This window comes from Toxotes jaculatrix, chromosome 5, assembly GCF_017976425.1.
Source record: "Toxotes jaculatrix isolate fToxJac2 chromosome 5, fToxJac2.pri, whole genome shotgun sequence".
NCBI lineage: Eukaryota > Metazoa > Chordata > Actinopteri > Toxotidae > Toxotes > Toxotes jaculatrix.
This window is the reverse complement of record NC_054398.1, coordinates 20,508,628-20,526,725: the sequence shown is the minus strand read 5'-3', so window position 1 is coordinate 20,526,725 and position 18,098 is coordinate 20,508,628. Positions and strand designations below refer to the sequence as shown.

Below are 18,098 nucleotides of genomic sequence, written 5' to 3'. Positions count from 1 at the left end.
GTCTAAAAACAGTAATAATGTAAAGTGTGTATAATTTGGAAGAAATTGGCAAAAACTCACAAAACTTTATTTTCCTTTAAATGCTGCTTACTCATTTGTAGTTGTGTGCTTGTAGCATAGACTGTATATAAAAAGACTTTTATCTTGAACATATCTCCAGTAGCAGTATGTTTTTGTTTTGTTTTTTTTGACTATTATGAAGTCAGATGTGACAGTGAGAAATCTGTGTAAATGAATGCTACTTTGCCCTAATACGCCTGGGAAATAATCCATGGTAAGGATACTGTAAGAAAAGGTTGTGCTACTATGACATAACCTTTCCACTACTCCTCTATGCCTCCATCATTCCTCTCCTTCCCTCCCCTTTGGGTCTCAACCTTTTCCTCTCTGTGCCTCCTGCAGGTCATGACTTCTGCTCAGAGGGCCACGGCTGCGTGGAGCACTCAGACTGTGTGAACCTGGAGGCAGGAGACTGCTGTGTTTGTAAAGATGGCTTCCGCCCACTTCGAGACGATAATGCCTACTGTGAGGGTAAGGCACGGCTCTGAATAACAAACGCTGACTTTTAGCTGAAGTTTATTTGCCCTCCAAGAGTGAAAATGCGGTTAGTTTTTATAAATGTTACTGGACTGCATCAAAGGGGTCATGAGAGGGACCTGTTCTTCGCTTTTTGGGCATGGTAGTTTTAATTTAGCTATTTTTTACTGAGAAGAAGAATTTACAGCTGTCAGGGTTTCTCAGTCTGATCTGATTCAGTTTTGTGAAATGAGTGCACAGATAACACATTCACATGTCTCCAACACAAAAGGTTTACAGGCAACTAGACTCGAAATAACATGGTGAGACGTGAGAATGTGGAGGTCGGGGAAGTGAATCAGTCTCTACATCGATCTTGAACTCATGTCTCAGGCATTACATATGTATTTTAAGTATTATTATTTTCAGTGATTCAGTTTTAATATTAGCTTTCAATTTTTCATTCATACCAGCTGTCCTGTTGCTGCTGTGGTCGTCTCACAGTCAGCATAGTTGGAGCTGTCATGGCTTATTTTCCACCTTTCAAAAGACAGTATACGCTGATTTTCACTCCAATTTAAAAGCAGCTGCCATAGACTTGCAATTTTAGTTTTATTTCTTTGTTCCTCTGTTTTTATTTAAATATTTAATGAAGGCGCCACATTACTTTCTACCGACCTGACACTTTAAAGAATTCCCTTCAAAATGTTGACTTGCAAAGTTAATTGTCACTTTAGAGCCATGTTTTTATATTTGCACTGTTTTTGTTAGTTTGACTAAATTTTAAACAAAAAAATTAAATGTTAAAAATGGAAATACATACACCACAAATTGCAATATAATGTAGACATTTGCTAAATAACTATGACAACATTTTGTTGAATTCATGCTTTTATCGCATAATCCCTTTGCGATGGGACACTGTAATCCTCTCATTATTTGGGTCCACAACACATAATAACTGCTTTTCAGAATGCATTCTGAGAGACTAATGTTTCTCTTCTTAGTCAGTTGATTAATGTGTGATATAAAAACATGCTGAGGGTCTTTATGTTTGCATGTACTCAGTGTCACTCAGCTGTGGCAGCGCTTGAAGTCATGCCATCTATCATCAGCGAGGTTATTCATTACTGATTGCACGCTAAGGCTCAGATGTCTCCAGCCATGTTGTATTTTTAAGTAAAACACAATGCAATTGATTATATCATATAAAAACAGAGAATGTTTTACTTGATTGCCTTTTGAATGTCCCACATCACATGATCGAAAAACGTGCTTTGTGTCTCACTAAACAAGTCATTTCATGTTGATGGTGAAGCGACCTCAGAGTTCAAATGTTCACTCACTTCACTGACGGTGCTTCAGCTGAATTCCTCATCTCACATCTTGGCAGAATTTTACCAGATGCATCATTAAAAAATGATGACTTTATCGTCTCCAATCCTATCCTGCAGTAAAATATGTAGTAAACATCATGTCATAACTGCTACCCCTGTGCATCTCTGGTATTAATGAGCAAACATGTCATCAGAGTTACTTAGATTCTTCTGCATATGACCTTGACAGCTGCACTGTCAGTATACACTCCATCTTGATTTTCACTTTTCATTGTGTGTGTGTGCAGTTTTAGAACACCTGTTTGTGAGTACATGCCTTGGCCTTTTTTATCTACAGTCCACACACTCTCTGTAATACATTTTCTGTCACCTTCATCAAGATGAGGCTAAGGTGTCAATCGAGCCGCAGAGGTTTTTGTTACTGTAATCCGGTTGCTAAATGAAGGAACAGTAGTTCACAACTTGTGCAGATCTCACATCAATTTACAGATGTGAGCAGTTGTCCAGGTAATTAGTCTTTGGGAATCTGCATAATTAAAGATGCTATCTGTCTTAAATTAATGGGAAGTGATGCTTTGGGTTGCAGGTCGTGATCAAATGGACAATAACAGTGTGTAACCATGGTGTCTCTGGAAACATAATTCAGGCATGGTGGAAAGTGATTAACATTCGCTTCATGCTAAAGTACAGTTTGGAGGTTTGAGATGTTGTTCACATATGTTTTTTGCTTTTTTTGCTGTTACATTTATTGCCACAGACAGGTACTAATTACTTTGCATTTTAAAATCTCACAAACAAGCATCAGTGAGAAAATACAATGCACTGTAAAACTACCCAACATTGCACACTAAGTAGAAAAAATCTGCTCCACTTATGTTTCTTAATATAGTCCTGTGATGGTAAACTGAATATCTTTGGGTTTTGGGTTTTTATTATCATTATTATTATTGGGTAGAATCTTATATTAGTATATTAATTATTAATAATATTACAGATAATGAAGAATATAGATATTGTTATATAGAGCAACACTTATTCAATCAATCTAGAAGATAATCAGCAAATTGTTTCATAATAAAAATGATCATTTGTAGCCCTGTCAATGATCAATCCAGTGTAGACCATGTGTAATGTAAAAGATGTCACTTGTAGTGACGAACCCGCAGAATCAGAGTCAGAATTATCTCCCGACTTTGAAATCCCCTCCAGCTCTACTGAGCCTTTTAGCATCTTTTAGCTGATTTGGTTTTCCAGCCCACAATCTTATCTGTTTTGCTTTACTCCCACTGCTCTCATCAACCCATTTTCGGCCCAGCATGCAGCTTTTCACAAGAAAAAGAGGTCTGATAAGCTATCCGTCCATCAGCAAGCAGCAGAGAGACAGAGTTTACGAGCTTGTGAACATAGTGGAGCATTTAGAAGCTAAAGAGATATTTCTCATGGTAAATGGTGGAGACCAAAGCAAGGCTAAAAGGAGGATAGACATTGGACTAACATTTCCCAGAAAGCCACAAACACAACTTTAAATGAATACTGGACTCCAAATGAATGCTAATGTTAGTCTGTGTCTGCTGGATGGGTTGTGCTTAAACAACTAATTAGTAGTAGCGATACATCAGAGTTGTGTACACATTGTATTGCACCCTATGTGGCCAAAAAAACAAAATCAATCAATGCATGTTTAATGTATTTAAATGCTTCTCCACCACTGTTTTCACGTATACTTTGACCCAGTTTTCTGAGGGTGGGAAGACAATTATAATTCTTTGAAAATGGCTTTGAACATCGTTTAATTCGGGCGTCACAGCGGAAGATAAAAAAGAATGGGAAATGTTTGACTCTTAATTGGTCTTGAGTCAAGGCCAGATTTTTGTTCTACTCACACGTTTACATTTTTTTGCCCTGCAAAACAACCAGAAAATATTCCTGTCCCTTTTGCAGCTTAGTTGTTTTTTGTTTCATAGCTATCACGTTATATCCGAGCTGCCTAAACACTTTCAGCTGTTCATTGTTGTAGAAATAAGGATAGAGCAGCCTATTCCATAGCCAGCGTGAAAGTAAGTACAAGCAGACTTGGGCCTCCAACATCAACACTTCAGACCCAGACTATTCATCTCAAGAGCAGCCTGACTCTCTGTATGAAATTGGATGTCAGTGTTTGTGGTGAGTGTTTGCATCAGAGACTGCACAGAGAAACCTGAAATTGACTCAATTTGCTGATGGAGTTCTCTCAAAAGCAATTGATTTTCATGTGTCTCTGTTACTCATTTACTGTATATGATTGTGTGTGTGTGTCCTTACCAAAACACTGAGGATCCTGAGGATGGATGAGAGAATGTTTGTGTTCATATAATAGATACAACATTTTGTGGCTGCCAGGAGATGTACAGAAAGATGAGTGGAATCGCCTACTTTCAATTCTAGATGAGTTTCAATACAGTGGTGCCTGTGAGATGAGATGTGAAGTCCTACTTAGAGGAAGTTTTGTCTATTGAACACAGCAGGGAGATCATAAAACAGCAAGACACAGAGGCACACACTCAGACATAGGTTTTTATGTAGACACTTGCACACACACAACATTTTTTGGGTCTTGTCAGACATAAAGATAAACATCACAAAAAGCAGAGACGGATACTAGCTCTTTAAAACATTCCTAGGTCAGAGATGGGCTCAAAATAGCCGATGAGATCACTTCTGTGTAAATTTTTCATAGAAGCAGCAGTAGGGAAAACTCAGGGGGATACTGGCCCTGCCTTTGTGTAAGTCTGTGTGTGTATGTGTGCAGGTGCATATCTGTGTATGTGTGTGTTTGTGCACTGAGTTCTCCAACAGAAAAAGAGCCCAGTTTTTTTTTTCTTCTCCATCCTATCCTCACAGCGCAGTCAGGCTGAAGGCCTATTTTGCTACATGCATGCTTGTGTTAAGGACAGAATTAGACAGAGGGGCGAGCAGTGGAGAAGTGACAGACTGTGTGATTGTCTCTAAATTGAACAATCAGTATAGTTCAACGTGTTGAGATAATACCATTATTCATCTCAGCATTGTAGAGGACTGTGGGCAGAAAGACATCTCCCATTGTTGTCTGGTTTTGAAATGCCCTATTTTAGAAATTTTCTGTCAGAACTGCTCAAAAAGAAGGAGTGCTCGGGTGTTTTTTTTTTTTTGTAGCATCCATATGGGAAATGTGAAATGCAAAATGATATTCTGTAAAACAGAGGAAATAGAAAGGGACAAAGCAAGCAACAGGATTTTACTTTTATGCCCAGCCTTTCCTACAGAGGGTTATTTTACTAACTCACTTTGTCAGGGATGCTGCATATTATTGAATTGATTATGATTTATGTGTACCACATCTAGACAAATGAATAGATAGTGTTAGATAGTTTGGTAGGTCATTTTCTATGACCTACCAAACTATCTGTCCTGTATTTTTTGTGGTCATCTCATGAAAAGAACAAAACTCACAATGTGTTTGCCTGTTTCTCAATACTTTACAACTTCCTGACCTGTCTGTGGCAATCAGCCCCAAGTCTGAATTGGCTCCTATTGAAAAATGGGTCAAAAATATATAGTTTCCGTTTTAGAAAAGGCTAAGTAATCTCCCAAAACAACTGGGCACTGTAGTTTTCAGCTAACATTAAGTGGATTAAATTGTTTTGCTGCTGTACTTGCTGGGGAAATTACACATTTGGTGCGCTAGTAATTGTTTACAGCAGCAGGGCAGTATATGTGGGGCTGACTTTATAAGACCTACATTGCCTGTGTTCATCATTGCCCCGTGCAATGATGTGGCTCACTGATGTGTTCTTAATATATTTTGGACAACAATGAAGCTCTGTGGTACAGAGGAAATAGAGGTATCAGGCTTTGGCTGCACAGCTGACCACTGACTTGTTAGTAGTAGCAGTTCAGTCGTGGTGTTTTTGATGATAATGATATTCAATTGAAAAATATCACCAGATTTAGAAAAATCCAACAGCAACACCTATTTTCAGAAACAATGTCTCCTCACATCTCGACAAAATATTTATTTATGTGATCTGGGTGAACCAACCCTTTGAACCACATTTACAGGATACAGCACAAGTGAAAAACAATATAAAAGAAACATTAGAAACCAAAGACAATTGAAACTTTACAGTCAACTGCAAACAGGACAACCAATAAGCAGAATGGCCAGAAATTGGTGGGCAGAGAAAGACAAAACTACTATTTAAGGCCCTGCACACCCGCACAGGTGTTTTACTTACACTGATTAGACCTCTTATCAGGTCGATTCAGGGAGGAGTTATGGTGGAAATAATGTGATGTCACAAAACGTTGTGGACCAATAACAATGCAAGCTGTCCCACCCTAACTGGTGCACCAAAACTATATCAGGCAAATAAGGAGGAAGTCAGTCAATCTCAGTATCTACACATAAGTGAACACACCTGTGGTAAGTGGACTTCAGCTGTGCAGAGGCTTTAAACATGATGATGCTACATTTGTTTGTCCAGTAACCAGATTTTCAGCTTCTCTGATCTGATTATGTTTGCAATATGAATCATGAAAAAAGTCAACGTTGTTTGAACATAGAATAAGGTTTTATCACCTATAAGGCGTGATAGTGTATGTGTGTGTGTGTGTGTGAGTGTGAGTGTGTTTGTGTGTGTGTGTGTGTTTGTGTTTAAGCATATCGTGTGTGAACACAGACCAAGCCGACTGCCGCTGCTGTCTTTTGAATGTCACAAGGTAGCAGCAGGCTAATTGGCACTGACTGAAGAGCACGGCCTGCTCCAAAACCCAATCACTGTCGGGATGAGCCCCGAGCCTCTGGGCTCCCCACCTGCTAGGGTCCTGACCTCCACACTCACAGATGATTCACACACACACACACACACAAGGAACCATATACACATTCTCACTGATTGTGTGTTTGTTTACACACACCTCACCTCTGTGACCCAACTGAAATGTCACCCAAAACAGACAATCCCACCATCATCCAGACAGTCCCCTCCAGTGTAAATAACAGTATCTCAGCACTGCTCAACCAATATCCTTCAAATGCCACATGGGAGGAGTTTCCTCTTTGCTGCTTTTCCAGATGGGATCACACTTAATTCACTGAGTGCTTGATGCTCAGGTGGAGTATTTCCATTAACGGCGCTGATAAAACTTCTACTTCACAACCTTTCAGAGAGAAAACTGGTTAATTTTTAGATTCAGGGTTTTCAGCTTTTATCTTACATCTTCTAAGCTGTGATACATCATTATAGATTAAACTACCCATCAGTATATAAACAGTTAAAATTAGCTAAGCCTAGCTAAGTTAGGACTTTTACTTAACATATAACATAATATATTTTCAATTGTGTTATTGCTACTTTTACCTTAGGGAAGGATCCAAATTCTTGAGCAAAAACAGCTGTTTGTTGTGAGGTTACTTTGAAGCTTTCATTATTCATAACATCTCAACAATGAACTGAGTATTTCATACCTCAGTGTAGTTACATTTTATGATGTAAAATGTTCTTTGATCCTTTCTTGCATTCCCACCCAGTAATAACTAGATAAAGCAAATGCATGAATTAATTAGCACATTAATAACCACATTTGAATTAGATTTCAATTAATACTTTGTTCAAGATATATTCAAAAATATTCAACACAGATCTCTGCAAGTAGGAGGTAGGCAATGTTGGCTAATGTTGCATCACATGAATTTCATTTGTTGTCTGCATTTCATGGAGCTCTGATGGCTGTCACCGCTCTTTGTTATTTACTGTTCAGACCTCTGGCCTACAGGCTACACCTGGTCACAGAGTGACGAGTGATGGACGATGATGCTCCATCGATTTACGCGTGGTGGAAAATCTTTCCCAGATTAATGAGAGCCGTGACACAGAGTAAAACCCCATTCACGCTTACTGCACGTAAACAAGGCAGTTTTGTCTATGAGATGCACTGGGCCTCATGTAACGCACAAGTGCATGCTTAATGTGACATATAGACATCCACACACACTTGATGCGGTAATCCAAGGCCTGGTGGATGTTCGGTGTATGGAAGGATTCATGAGTGCTGTTAAATTGGATGGAACTTTATCCCCGTGTGGAAATGGTCAGGTTGTCATGTGTTGAATATGCAGGGATCGTGTGCGCACAATGACAAGAAAAAACAGTAACATGTTCACACACCTTGCAGTTCCACCAGCACACACACACACCTCCTCCTCCTCCACATTTTTCTGTTTTGATGTTCATCGTTCTAAGTCAGGTAGCAGGCTTCTAAGTGTTTACAGTGATTGATCACAGTGTGAGTGTCTGGTATTTAGACAATGACTGCGCTCTCAGAATGCAGATTTTCACTCTTGTTGGTTCCTGATGGGATTCTTTCCACTCACTCATCTTAATTGGCTCCTGCTCTTGCCCAAATTGGCAGTGACGTTTTGCATATTTGTTTTGGGTTTTTCTGCGCCTGTTTATGTAGGTGTGATTGTCCAATTTGGTTCGTTGAACAGATACCGAAAAGAGTTTTCTCTTAAGGAAATATACAGTGCGTTCGGAAAGTATTCAGACCTCTTCACTTTTTCCTCATCAGGGTTGAGGGAAAGCTGAACAAAGCAATGTACAGAAATATCCTTAAAATAAAACCTGGTACAGTGTTCTCAGGACCTCAAACTGGGCCAGAGGTTCAGCTGCCAACAGGACAATGACCCTAAGCACACAGCCAAGACAATGCAGGAGTGACTCAGGGACAACTCTATGACCTTGAGGGCCCTGATTTGGACCCAATTAAACATCTCGGGAGAGACATGAAAATGTCTGTCCACGGACAGTCACCCTCCACCCAGACAGAGCTTGAGAGGATGTGCAGAGTAGAATGGCAGAAAGTCTGTAGATCCAGGTGTGCAAAGCTTGTCTCCTCATACACAAGGAGACTTGACGCTGTAATTGCTGCCAGAGGTGCTTCAACTAAGTTCTGAGCAAAGTCTAAATACTTATGTCATTGTGATATTTCAGTTTTTCCTTTTTCATAAATTAAAAAAAAAAACTCTCAAACCATTATTGGGTATTGACTGTAGATTATTGATGAAAAACAAAAGGGTGAAAATAACTTGAAGGGACTGAATACTTTCTGAATGCACTGTATGTGTGGTTCATGTTGAGGTAATGGCTCTGGAAAGAAACTTTGAGCTGCTCTGTTTCACTTCAAAGAAATTCATTTTGAGTTTTTTCTCATTGTGAGTTTTTTTAAAGCATGTATGAAAATAATGATTTCGCCCAAAGATTGCAACAATAATGAAGCTGATTAAAAGACACCCCACTCCTTTGTCATTTTCCACAATTTTCTTCTGAATGAAAGAAAGTGGATAGTATTTAAAGTAATTTAGCTTGTTGAACTTTCTTTCTCAGTCACACTGTGAAGTACAACCTGCAATATCACACTGTGCTAACAGCCCTAAATACTTAGGCCTTCAACAAAAAGAAGAAATGAAAGTCTATACCTGAGTTGTGAACAAAGTAAGCAATTTGAAGTCATTATCATTGGCTGTAGTAACTTGGATAAATGATAAACTAAGGTAAAAACAAATCAACAGATTAAATTATTTGTTCATACCTTTATTAAAACCTTTTTTTTAACAATCTGAAAGAGATATCACAATATTTGCAATGGATATTAAACGAATAGTTTAACATTTTGGAAAAGAAGCTTATTTGTTATCATGCTGAGAGACATTTGATATTATATCTGTCTGTTAATATGAAGCTGCCCTCACCAGATGGTCAGCTTAGTTTTACAATAAGTCTGGAAACAGGGAGATAAAAATCACACATTATAGTAGTAGTTCACATTAGATAAAGACTGCTTCCAGTCTTTATGCTAAGCTAACTGTCTCCTGGATGTAGCTTCATAGTTACTGTACAAACATGAGAGTGGTATCAATCTGCTCATCTAACTCTCAACAAGAAAACAAATAAATGTATTTCCCAAAATGCTGAACTATTCCTTTTAAAATGCAATTAAAGCTACTATGTGTATATTCTGAAAATTTGCAGCTTTTGTTCCCTGCAGTTCTAGAATCAAAATAAGATCCTGGAGGCACAAAAAGCAACACATAGGCTGCACCAGTTTTCTCAATTATTGTTGTAGTTTTCTAAAAACAAAAACTAATTTCAAAGACTTGGTGATTATAAAAAAAAAATCATCACATGGCAGCTTTTACAGTGATTGGAATTCTTCTGAACCAAAGAATTCTTTTCCAAACACCTCGAACTGTAATTCAATATTTGATCTAATCACACTCCCATAAACCAAAAGAGGCATCCTGTAACATGCTCTGACATCTTTCTCCACCCATGAGGAACCAAGGCCAACAGTGGAGATTATTTGCTGAGTGGGACACTGTTTAGCCAGCAGGGACAGCTCTTTGTCTCTCTGCTCTTCCCTCTGACTGCTATATATCTGGCCATGAGGGAACTGGCTACTGAGGAATATCAGACAATGTTTTGGCAAGCCTTGTCCCTCTGCCATTTATTGAAAACCATCTGCTCGAGTAAGTGAGCTGGTTGGGGAAGGGATGGATAGATGAGAAAAAGACAGAAAGAAAGAGAGATAAAGAGAAAGGCTGCTAGTGGAATGGCACGGATTTGGGTGTCTTTGTGGGATATCCAAAGGCAATGGCAGTGTTATCTCCCTACTCCCAGACCTTGGTGTACTGCAGTATGGAACACAGATAGTGAGGATCCTCCCTATTAGAAACTATGTTCTATACCAGTGGAGAGGGATAAGCTATTATTCCCTATATATATAATTGTGGGATGGCTTGGATGAACAATAATGGGAATATGAAAAATGTCACAACAGCTATGGCTTCTAACAATACAATGACACTTTGGCATAGCATGTGTAGTATCATTGTGTATTTGAACACAGATATTTATACTAGGTCAGGAAACTCAGACAGTTTTGGCCTACATCAGAGTAAACAGCTGTAGTCTATAGAGAAGTCCTGATGCCACTTCTGGGATAGCTGCTGTTTCACTAGCTTCTGTAACTCTCATTACTAGCTTCTGTACTCTATGATAAATTTGAATTTGAACCCTTTGCGATTTTTAGCTATGCTAGGGGCATTGCTCTAGAGATGATAAGTCAGTTGTTGCACCACTTTGGTCCAAACTGAAATACCTTTACAGACATTCATGTGCTCCAGAGGATGAATCCTGGGTTATACTGAGAGATGTTATAATAGTTTGTCACTCACTTCTTTGGGTCCTCATCCATACACACAAAGTCATCTGATTGGTTGTTGAGAAAATGGAATGACAGGCAGACACAAAGAAAAACAGAAAGACTGAGATTCCTCTACTTGTAGTTAGATATATCTAGAGCTTTTATGGATATATATTAGGAAATGTAGTCCTGGATTTTTAGTAATTGCAATTATTATAAATGTCCAAACTTTCAATCCACCCATCGTGGCGTGGCAACAGTTTGACCCCGGGCACTCCATTCAGCGGTAACAGCCTGCCGCTGACTCTTGGCCAGCCTTCTTTACTTGCTGCATCACGTGTGTCCATGTGACAGGCCAATCAAGAAAATGGAGTGCGTTAATGGAGATGGAGATGCTCCCCCCTCACACGTGTGTGTGTGCTGCCCCTCATCATCTCACCTCCTAACACATTGTTTTAGCAAACGTAACTGCTGTCACCGAGCGCAGGATGGATGGTGTCTTACAGTTAATAGGCTCTAAATCAAAGCAGCCCCACAGACGGCCAATCAGAAAGGGGGAAAGCTGTCACCTAAGACCTCTGTTCAAGGTTACCATTGCAACTGTGGAAAGAATGAATTTTCTGTCTTACTTTCTGTCTCCAAGCGACAGTTAATACCTTTTGCTGCTTCCTCTCCAGTTCTGTTTCTCTGCCATCTAAATCTTTTTCCCCATTGTTCACGCTAACACACTTTTCACCTTTTTTATTTCAAACTGACTCTCATTCCTCATTCTGCATCTTTCTGTTTGATCCACTATTTTGCCTGCCCTTTTCTCTCCACCTCCCTCTGTCCCATTCTTACTTCTCTATCTTAGTCATTCACCCTTTCCCCAACTGTCCCATCTTCCCGTCTCTGTCTAGCACTACACTATGTGCTTGTCGTGACTCTGTTGTCTCTAATCCACCTCTTCTCTTTACCTGTGCTGCTATCTGCCCTTTCCTTTACTTCCCATTTTCTTCTTACCCACTCAACATCTCTCTTTTTTTTTTGTCTCTCGCTCAAAGCCAGTCACAGGGTTTAATTAGACTCCATTCATTTAGTGAAGGACACATGTACTTTCATAGGTGATTGTCTGCCTGCTTCATTTATCTGTGAAGCTTTTGAATAGCTGGAGGCAGCAAGTATTGATGAAACTGTGAAAGGAAGAAGACCAAGGAAATGTGAATGCCACAGTTGTAGGCAGGTGCTGAGCTCTTAGTTTGCGGGGTGGTGGGTGGTGTTCTACCCAAGGACATGCGAGCTGAGTGAATGCCAATGCAAATCTATTGAAATTCAATTTCAAGTACTCTTCGCAAAAGCATCTGGCACAGAACATATTCAGGGGTGAATGTCCTCTTGTGCTCTCACAGACACTGGATACAGTGAATGAATAATAAATTGATAATGTCAAGGACTATGTAGCTTGTCTCTCAAAAAGTGCCTACATTTAACCTGTGCTATCAACAGGAACAAGGCCCTGGAGCATATGACATGGCCGGGTTTGTTCGGTTCGACTTGGATTTGCATCGAATTGCATTTGGTTGCATCACATTATCAAGATTATTTTGTTTACCCTGGCAGTGTTGTGCATCTTCTGTCTGATGGTTTGGCATGCAGTTAGACCCCAGGAATAGCTGTTGCTAAGGCAACAGCTAATATGGATCCAAATATGGAATCATGAGAGTGAGAAGGAAAAACAAAGGACAATCTAATAAATGAAATTCTTAAAGCTGCACTAACTGAGTTTTAATTACTAGGGCACAGAAAGCCTCCAAAACAAAGCCACAGAAACACAGCCCTTATATACCGTTTGTATATAAGAATAAGTTGGTATGATGACATGTTAGCGAAAAAATTACCTACTTAGATCACACATCCAATGGAGCAGAGCAACATGAACATTTCCCTGGTTCCAGATGACTGCGTCACTGTCCTCAGATCAAATTAAAGCTCAAGATAGGTATTAAGAATTGGGATGTCATTTCCCTACATAGCTAGCAGCTTCAGTGCTTCAGCTGCTGCAACTTACGGAAATCGTAACTCTTAAATTAGCATATTTCTTTGATCAAAGGAGTTAAGTTGCATTCCACCTGTGTAGTTTTACATATAACCTTCATTTAATCAGGTAATCTCATTGAGGCCAGGATCCCATTTGTACAAGAGACCTGAATCATCAGCATCAAATAACTAGTTAAAAAACTAATTGAACTTATCATGAAGATGAATACTTGAACATACATCAGCAGGATTAGAACTATCTAAAATGACAGAAACCATCTTTGGGAAAAATTTAATTGATGTGCACTTTGATTTTTTTTTTTTTTTTTGACCCATGTCTCATTTGCTAACATAGAGGGGGCGGGTTATATTACCTAAACTGCAACCAGCCACCAGGGGGCAATCTAAATGTTTTGAGCTGTCCTGCTGTCCTTATGTCCTACCTGTATAGTCATTGAACCAGACACAATAAAAGCACATAAGCACCAGGCATATATCAAAGACATCGGTAAATTGATCTGGAGAAGATTAAAAGATAGTTTATATGGTGCAAGGTAGTGGAAGGTAGTTGTCCTTCAGTTCTGTATTTACTTGAGGGGTAACTAGTGTTAAGCAGGCCTGAGATCTGGTCTGGTGAGCACTGGATTTAAATTTGAAGTAATGTTCTGTGGCAGCATTTGCAGGTGATGTTTATGAATAAAAATGAGGCAGTGTGGTTTTCCTCTTTCTTATTGCCGGTGAGGACCAGCCTACTTTTTCATATTTGATTTTTTATCATTTCATCATCATTTTTCATTTCACAGTGATGAATATGATATTTATCTCCTCTAATGGAGCGCAAAGCATAATGATAAACTGCATAAAGTAGTTTTTAAGGTAAAGCGTGCAGCACGAGAATAAAAGATATCTCCATTATCAAGCACTTATGTGACGTTGACTAAAAAAATCATTTTCCTGTCCTCAAGATAGAAACAATCTTTGTTCCAATGTAAGAAGCTCATTTTTATTTGCCATGGCGTGTAGGGGTCTGATATGACATATACTGTGCATGGGCGCTGTAGAGTAGTTCAGTACACACAGATCATATTTAAGATCATAAATCTCTTGCACAATCCTGTTGTACCTGTTAATATTGGACAGCACACACCTTTATCATTATTTGTATATAATGTCCAGCGTAGCTCTTCCCAAGAATAATTAAAAACACCTGTGTTTGTGTTCAGAGCCTTTTAAATTAACTCCTAGAGTGGCATAATTCTTGCCCTTCAGTATCTGTTTACAGCATATAAAATTTAAAGTTTGTCCAAAACGTAGAGATTAACTGAATAGCCAGTAGTAGTCTGGAGAAAAGCAGCTAAGCCACTACGTGGAGTGCTTTACTTTAAATAGATTGAAAATCGAGTGGCGCAACCTTAAGTGCTTCAGTGCCCACCTTCATGGACCTTCTGCATTTCGACCCCTGTCTGCCACTGATGAAGACAAATAGCCTTTTCCCACTGGCTGCACAGGAGCCTTTAGGAACCTTCTGTGGCAAGAACACAACTAAGACAAGCTGTATAAGGTGGTTCCCAGGATAGGGGAGACACCCAAAATAGGCCACAGTATAATACTGTGGATGTCACAATAATAGTGCTTCAAAGATGCTTCCTCTCTAATAGAAACTGAGCCTTTTGTCCCAAGAAGGAGAACATCAGTCATTTCAGCAAGTGCCCCAGAATAACGTAAAATTATATTTACGTTTAAGTGACAAAGACCTTTCTTGTGTCATTTTTGTACCTAAAGCTAACCAGACCTTAACCATAGTATGTTAAATCATAAAAGAAATTTATTTAATGTAATGGCTTTTTAAGGGCACAGACCAAAAAAAAAAGCTCCCACATGTCATTCTAAATGCCATGGATAAATATTTTGTTTTTCAATTTGAAGGACTTGTGAAAATCAGTCAGACAACGCTGGATCTGTTTTTCTAAGAAATCAGCAGCGACTACATATTCATGTCGTATCCTCCATAATTAGAAATTAATGAAAGCCAAAGTCAATTATGGCCTTCTCCAACATCTTTGATGAATTCAAGAAACTCAACACCATCTTTATAGAATGAGACAAAACAACAAGACAGCACGGTCAGGTAATTCATTTGTATAATAAGAAGGCGAGCTGATGCAACACTGACAAATAATGTGTATCAACAAATATGATAAATCAGCTTAATGTTTGTGACTACACACCACAGTAGTGTAAACAAATTATAGCTCTTTTGTACATACAATTAACTCCTGTCTCTCTTTTTTTTTCTTTCTCTCTGCCTGTCGCACCTTTTCAAACATTTCTGCGCTCTTGGATTAAGTGAAAACTGTTGAAAACAAAGTCAACAGTGGCTGTCTCCCAAATTTATTCAGACCTACATCCAAAGTCAGTCCAAACTTTTATGCCACAGAAATTCTGGACTCCAACTCCTCTCTCCATGGAAAGAGGGAAAGCTGATGAAGCCATTGAACATCATTCAGCTAAAGGGGTTTGATAAATAAACAGCAAATCTAAATCGATCATGACACTTGAACTTGGGGTCTGAGGCTTGAGCTATCCATGCAGAATATTGATTTAAAAAATGATAGGATTTTGTTTGATCTGCACCACAAGAGGGTGTCCGTAATCTGCCAAGAATATTTTTGTAATTTTTGTATGTAGGTCTAGTAATATCTGTGACATAATTGGCTTCATATCCACTTTTTCATCAGAAGAAAATTATTATTAAAATATGCATTTACAGATTCTTTTGCAGATAATTTGATGCCATATGACTGAAGACTGTGTGACAGCCATCCACATCTAACCCAGCTTTGTTCTCCCCTCTCTCCATCTCTCTCCCGTCTCTTCAGATATTGATGAGTGTGCTGAAGGGAAGCACTACTGCAGGGAGAACACCATGTGCGTTAACACCCCTGGCTCCTTCATGTGCATCTGCCATACGGGGTACATCAGGATCGATGACTATTCCTGCACAGGTGAGCTCCTCTGCTGGCCTTTCGACAGGCTGGAATCAAGTAGAGAAGGCTCTGTGAATTGCAAACAGAGCTCTGTATGTTGCTAACAGACTTGAAGTAGTACAAATAAGGATTATATTTTGTCATTGTATGGATGTGGAGATGAGTCATGTAGCTTTAAGGAGATTCAATAGGAGGATATGTCTTCACTGAAGGTATCTACTACGGGAGCTTTTAAAGTGAAGCATTCTATATAACTACAATAAGTTAGTGCCATTTAGAAGTGATTTAATTTGCATCTTTAGTCATACACTGGAGGATGATATTTGATTTTATGATGATAAATTCTGCAGCCAAGAGATGCAAAGACTTCCAGAGATGGCGAGAGGAAGAGGCAGCCAGAAATTCAGATATAAATATTGTGAGTTATCAGTGTCAGAGTGTAGTGTGAGACAGAATAAAGAAGCAGTGCAATAGAAAATCATGTTATGACAGAGAGACATAGTTATCCAGTGGCACCTGTAAGACACACTGTAAACCTTAGCCATGTGCTTCTCCTCTTCTCCAATTTTTTTGTGCGTCATATCCCAGACGGCGCCTGGTTAGACTCACTTGTCTGTGAATCTGTCACCCTGCGATTATGCACGGTCTGTTCATTTAATATGCATAGAGATGAATGTCAGAGTTTGATTTGCTCCTATTGGTTTTGCTCTGATTACTAGCACCGCATTAAAATAAAACACGCACACACACACACACACACACAAATCAATACCAGCCCTATGATTCAGCACAAGCTAGCAGTCGAGACTGAGCATTGAGAGAAAGTGTTGAATCAATTTTGGATTGCGTTTGCTTTGTGTAGATTACAAAGCGTATCTATTGCTCTGTTCTGTTAAAACTTTTGTGAAACTCCATAATTACACTTATTTATTCTATAAAATAGTGTTAATATAAATCTTTAAATATTTTATTGTGAAACAAGTGAGTTGTTACTTGACATATTAGCAACTCCAAGCTTTTTAAAAACGATTCCCATGGTTGATGGGAAGACTTTTATCCTTTGAAAACAAAAAAAAAACAGATTAACCTCGGGCCTCTTTGGAAGTGTGAAAGTGTCTGTGGACTCTCTCCCTTTTGTGTGTGTGTGTGTGTGTGTGAATGTGTACAGTCTTCATCTGGTGTGTGAATGTGCGTGTGTGTGTGATAAGGAGAAAGAAAGTCACTGAGAACCTGAGAAACAGAGAGACTGTGAGTGGAGGCAGCAGACCCATTTGTTCCTGATCAAAGTTGAAACCAAAGTCAATTTCAAAAGCAAACCAAATCAATCTGAAAAGATTGCGTGGATGATTCACAGTCTTTGTTCTCTGCCTGTGATTAGGTGATTGTGGTTGTAGCCCTATAGGTGTTGTAACAGCGTCTTCCATAATAGTTTGTCAGTAGATAAGACAAACTTTAATACATATGAGAGAAATAGATCTCTGTTGCATCATCATGATTGATTAGTCTGTGGGCAAAAACAATTTCAGGTGGAATGTTTTACCTCTAACCAAGAAGGTTATGTTTTCACCTGTGTCCGTTTGTTGGGTTGTTTATTTGTCAGTAGGATTACGCAATTATTTGCACCGAACATGGTGGAGGGATGGGGTGTGGGCCAAAGAAGAACCAATTCATATCCCGTTAAAGGGGCAGATCCAGGATTTTTTTAATCACTCTCCTTAACTTGCAGGATAACTCAGTTACTAGGATGGAACTCATACCTCCACCAAGGCCAAAAATTGTCCAAAAAATGCCTGATCTGAGAGTTTGTACAAGTTGCTACAGCTCTTCATTATAATCTGCATCTTGTGGAAGAAAATGCTGAATTGGCATTACATGCAAAATTCTGCTTACTATGTTTAATGACAAGTAAATAATTGATGTTATCAGACTACTTGCTTTTTCCTTTTATTTTTCTGTTATAAGAGCTAGAAAGACGTGTGGGATGGTTTGGCATTGGTGGAGATATTCAAGTTTATAGATG

The 18,098-nt window shown here is 39.0% G+C and overlaps 1 protein-coding gene across 1 annotated transcript in view; it reads left to right on the top strand.

Moving 5' to 3' along the window:
- nell2a (neural EGFL like 2a) overlaps nucleotides 1-18,098 on the top strand; it is a 76,127-nt gene that overhangs the window by 23,423 nt on the left and 34,606 nt on the right. Inside the window, 2 exon segments of the mRNA XM_041038414.1 lie at nucleotides 403-531; nucleotides 15,971-16,096. Of these exon segments, the coding sequence (XP_040894348.1) occupies nucleotides 403-531; nucleotides 15,971-16,096 (255 nt within the window).